This window comes from Galeopterus variegatus, unplaced genomic scaffold, assembly GCF_000696425.1.
Source record: "Galeopterus variegatus unplaced genomic scaffold, G_variegatus-3.0.2 Scaffold9473, whole genome shotgun sequence".
Classification (NCBI taxonomy): domain Eukaryota; kingdom Metazoa; phylum Chordata; class Mammalia; order Dermoptera; family Cynocephalidae; genus Galeopterus; species Galeopterus variegatus.
In genome coordinates this window covers 70223-75591 of record NW_007735584.1, presented here as the reverse complement: position 1 = coordinate 75591, position 5369 = coordinate 70223, and the positions used below count along the sequence as shown (strand labels likewise).

The 5369-nt window shown below is 39.1% G+C and overlaps 1 protein-coding gene across 1 annotated transcript in view; it reads right to left on the bottom strand.

Annotated features, from left to right (window-relative positions):
- Positions 1–367: 367 nt before the first annotated feature.
- The window catches only part of LOC103609321 (inositol polyphosphate 1-phosphatase), a 35813-nt gene continuing 30811 nt past the window's right edge, over positions 368–5369 (bottom strand). The window contains exons 4-6 of the mRNA XM_008593653.1: positions 4767–4967; positions 2843–3017; positions 368–1188 (exon numbers count right to left, since the gene is read on the bottom strand). Coding sequence (XP_008591875.1) covers positions 630–1188; positions 2843–3017; positions 4767–4967 — 935 coding nt within the window. The 3' untranslated portion in view covers positions 368–629. The remainder of the gene's footprint in view (positions 1189–2842; positions 3018–4766; positions 4968–5369) is intronic.

The window sequence follows — 5369 nt, the reverse complement described above, 5'->3', positions numbered from 1 at the left end:
TGCAAAAATTGCAGAAACCTCTTTACCCCGTCCCCTTCTGCCTCACGTACAGAAATGGAGTGTGTCTCCCTCTGTGTGTGTCTCTCTCAATCTGTGTTTGTGTGTCCTGTCTTGCCCTGTCTCTGTGAAAAGGGAGCCCACAGTGCTCCAGGCTTTACTTCTTATAATACTTTTGAAAGTACATGAACTTGGCTAAAATATTCCATTCACAGTGCTAAATGTTCTGCCATTGGCTAAAACTGCAGATTTTCCTTTCAAGAAAGGAAACAAAACCCAAGCAAACACCTGCTGTAATCTCCCTAATATTTCAGTGACATTTCTCTTATTTAGATGTTTAGTTTTACTAATTGAGCAGGATTTTTTTCCCTTTTCTTCAATATTTTATTGAAGTGTTCCAATAAACACTAACAGCACAATATTTGCTGAAAGGATTTCATACCCCAATTAATTGCTGCATGAATCTCATTAATTTATTGACATTAACATAATTATGAACACCTGATGGGAAAATGCTCCTCAAAAGAGGAAGGTAAATGATAACCATCAATAGGACAAAGCTATCTTCAAAAGATAGAGATAATGAGAACAGTTTCACGATTTGGTTTCTATGTACACAGAGGTCAGTCCATCTATGTCTGTGTCTGCACAGGTGCAAGGTTCTGGAGGAGAAGGCTCAGGAATGTCTCCAGCTGCTTCCTGGATCGGTAGGCAATGAGCCCTCCCTTGTTGGCCCACCGATCGACCCCAGTAGCACCTTCATTTTCCACGTGGTACACCAACTGTGGCAAATCAAGCCCTGGTTCTGGATTTCTTTCTAAGCATTCTTTCAAGTCTGCTATTCCCCCACCCATGGCCCTCAGGATGGCATGAGCAGCACAAGAGTCCCACTTGAATGTGGTGTCTTCTGAAAAGATGTAAATGTCAACAAGGCCTTGGACAACACAGAGGCTCTTGTAACCAGCCCCAGCTGCCCCGAATATGCGGTCTCCACATACACGTGACAACGCGGCTTTGATAGACTCCTTTTCACTTGTACTAATGACTGCTGACAAAGGGTGAGAGAATTCCACCTCAGAGCTGGCGTTTTCAGTCTGTGTTTCTTTGACGGTTCTTTTGGAGATGGCGAGCTGACGTGAATGGATGTTGGTCCCCATGTAGGAAAGGCCCCAGTAGCACTGTCCTTTCCACCTGTAGAAGGAAAATTCCATTGGTGGAGGTGACTAGCATATTTGTTCTCCATTATTCATATTGCTTTCAAACTTCATGATGTGAAAATGGAAATCAAGTAGCTAATTCATTCTTAAAAGTTATTCCTATGCATGCAGCTGCCTGTGATGTTGCAGAGTTAGCAATCCTTTCAATTCTACCACATCACCACATCAATCTAGGAAAACGCTAATATATTTGTGTGATTTCCAGCTTCTAGAAACACTGCAAAGTTTCATTGTCACTTTTGGTATTTAAAGTTTAATGGGGAAAAAGAGGAACAGATAAATAATCTCTCTTTTTAATCTGCAGCTCTTTTACAATCCCTATAACATTCCTCATTTGGCAACTCCTTTTCATTCTTATTCACTAGTTCCACTTTGTCTTCTAACACCAAGAAAGATGGACTTAAAATGTTATTTTTGGCAACAGAACATTCATTTATCAATGCTTAACTTACTATCGATGTTGGCAATGTCCTCTGTTTACAAAGGAGAAAACAGAGGCCTAGAGAAAGTAAATAAATCGCTGCGGCCCACCCAGGGAGTTGAATCTGCATTCAAACCTAGGCAGTGTCACTCCAGAATCTGTGGCACTAATGACTTTGACCACCTCCACCTCTACGCCATGATTTTGTCTGCATGCTGTGCCAATTCTTTTTAACTTCTTAATGACCTTTTAAAGATGACAAACATATTTTTGGTTTAGAAAAAGGTAGGGGTAAAGAAAAAACTTCAAAATTCCAGAGGTGTAAACTTGTGACTATTAAAGAGCAAACAATACTTACTCACCTGAAGCAACTAAAAGTTTAATAAAAATCTGTAGTCCTCTGTAAAAATATGACCTATTTCAGTAAAAAACTAGGGGTTTGCTGGTTTGCTCAGTTGGTTAGAGCATAGTGTTATAACATCAAGCGTTCAGATCCCCAAACTGGCCAGCCACCAAAAAAACCAAAAAACAAAGCAAAAAGCTGAAGCTGCTACTACTTCCACTTGGACTCTGCCATGCCCGGGAGTCAACGCTCAAAGCACAGGTCATGGATCAGAGGCAGATGGTGTCCTGGCTGTCCTCCATGCTCTGTTCAAGAGTCCACAGGAAGGGTAGGGAGGGAGGAGGCAGAAAGAGAGGTGATGCTGACAGCATTTATAAGCAGAGAGACCCCACAGTTACTTTCTATTCCTGGCCACACTTACCAGTCTTTTCATTGGATAATTTTTATATTTGGTTTTGAGTTTCTTCTAAAATTTTACAAAAATTCAACTGGCTAGACAGTGATGACATCTATCTTGTTCCAAATGTATTGGAAGATCGTGTTAATCACCTGTATTAATCCAGTTTTGAGTGGGTTCATGACACAGGGAACAGGATTGCTATGCTCTAAATGTAAAACTATAATTTCTCCAAAATAGTATTTATTTTGAAGTTTCTATCAGAATGCACTTGGCCCCAAATACAATTACGCCAAATCCACGATTGAGAATAGAAGGAACTTTAATTCAAACATGCAGACTTTAGTGGGAATACCTCATCCTATCGAGTCATGGGAATGTCATGTAGAGTGATAATCCTGACAATAAGCAAGGCTGAGGTCATAAGTTCTAAAAACCGTAACATACCGTGAGTGTTCATCTTTTACCTGAGGGTGTTTAGGTCTTGTGACACAAAAGGCTGATTGATGACTCCCATCAGAGGCACCCCTGTCTGTATGTCATAGACACCAATTAAAATGGTGACACACTGAAGTCCACAAGGGAAAATTCCTTGGATGGATTTAATGTCAGCAGAACCTTTTATATACTGGTAAGTTGAATCTAAAAAATGAAGCACATGTGTTTGGATTCAGGTAAAGATTATTTAGAAGATAATAAATACATCTATAAAATTTGTCCTATATCATGTCTCTCTTCTAATTTGGCAACCAATCAGGTTTCCCCTTTGGATGTCACTTGTATTGAATTGTTATTTGACCAATTGTATTTCACTTTCAAGCTGCTAATGTTTCATTTTCCTGACTATATGAAAACTCTTGAAAGGAGAGGACATGTCTATAGTTATCATGGCATCAAGCATAGCACCTTGCGTATAATACTCAAATATTTGTCACATGTCAAAAGCCTTTAAAAGCTAGTAACTCAGGATAACTGGTGGGATTTTTTTTTTTAGAACTGTTACTAATCAGTGGACTAGTACAATGTGAGATGGAAAAGCCTCCCTCCATGAATCTGTCAGATTATTATTATTGCTTCTTTATTTGGTCCCTTACGTTAGAAGGAAGAGACAATGATGGTGGCACAAAAGGAAGGAATTAATGGTGCTCCTGTGAAAAAGAAGCCAAGGAACTAAGTTTCCTCTTAAATGTATAGACCAGCAGCTGACTGCCAACATCTAGCGAGTTAACACACAGTTAAGGATGTTCCTGGCAAAAGATCCAGAGAGCTAGATCACAGAATCAGTTCAGGGTAGAGCCAAGAAACAGGAGATCCCTGTCCCTCAGAAACCATAACTGATGCCAATTTATTAAGTGATAAAGATTTTGGGAAAGATCCTTGGTTTCTATATGTAATCCATTAGCTGAATGTTGTGTAATTCTCTGATGATTAAACCCATTTCTATAATGCTGTGTTAATGCACTTGCAGGATGAGATGGATGAGGGAATCCTCCTGCTCAGCATAATAAATGGTCCCAGTTGTGTTGGGTAAGAATAAGCCAGAAAAGTGGGAAGGAAAAAGGTGGGGGGCGAGGAATTCTTCAAATTAATACCTAGGACTTTGTATTAACAGCATCATTGAAGATATGGGCTACATTTTTAAAACAATGAGTTATAGATTATGTTTCTACTACGATAATGACAAAAAAAAAATAATGGTGAAGTTTACACAGGTCTCACAAACTGACCACATTCATCCTGGCTTTGCTCAACCTGTTTTGGTGTTTTTGATTGTTTGATTGTTTAATTAAATTAGTAGCCAGTGGTTGAAACTGGGAGATCTCACTTAACAATCTTCATTTTAGTAACACTAGGGTCAAGGGTATGGATCCTCTTACTGGCCAGCCAAAAACATCCCCAAAAACCCTTCATTTTGGTTTCTCTTTAAAAATCTGAGGATTTGGCTTATACTCCCATATGCCAACAATCTGCTGGAGCTGGGTGCTCTTTGAATGGCATGTGTGCTCAATTGGTCATAACTGCTATCACTTCATTCTCTCACTTATTTACCAGTCTGGCTCTGAAGCCTTTTAAAGGTGAGCTAATTCATCTCTGTATATGTGCCTGTATGTACATAGGTGTGTGTTATAGGTATGTGTATACATGTTTATATAAATGTTACAGCTATGTGTGTATGTTTATATGTATAAATACACATATCTATAACACAACACATAACACATACACCTCAACTCTTTATCATTTTAAAACTTTAAAACTTTTAAAAACTTCTAGGAGAGTTAAATTACACTCAATAATTTTTATTTTTTCAAACCAAAAAACAAAAACAAAAAAAAAGGATTGCAAACAAGAACAAATAAATGAAAGCAAACATAATGTCCCTACACTTACCTATGGGATCCACCCAAATTCCCAGAATGTCCTGTGGAATGTTGATCTCTATTGAATCCAGAGTTGGGTCAGTAAAGGCAACATCCTGATGAACGACCTTGGCTAATGCTTCAGATGCCAACTTGTTACCATTAAGGACTTTGCTAAGAAGCTCTACTGTTTCTTCCTCTGTTGAACACAGTCTCAAAGTGATCTTTTCTCCTAGAGTAAAGACAAATTAAAAGCCATTATACTTCAAGAGTTTCAGTGAAGAAAGAGTGAGGGGCGACAGGGGCAGCAAAAGCTGTGAATTTAGATGGGGCGAGGGCAGTATATCCACACCAGTGGTCCCTAAACCTGGCTGACTGCCAGAATCACCTGGGGGCTTCATCGAATCACAGATGCCCAGTGGCCACTCATGCTGTTAGTCTGAATAGTGAGAGGTGTGTTCCAGGAATCAAAAGAACTTCTCAGAAAAATGTCCACCCAGGCACAATATTGTGTCCAATTTAAGGGGGCTTATAGACTGGTTAATAGTCTTTGAATCCTTGGTAAAGGGCTTCAAAAATGATTACATTGTGTAATAATATAGTAATTCTCCTGATGTGAGTATCACTAAAAAAA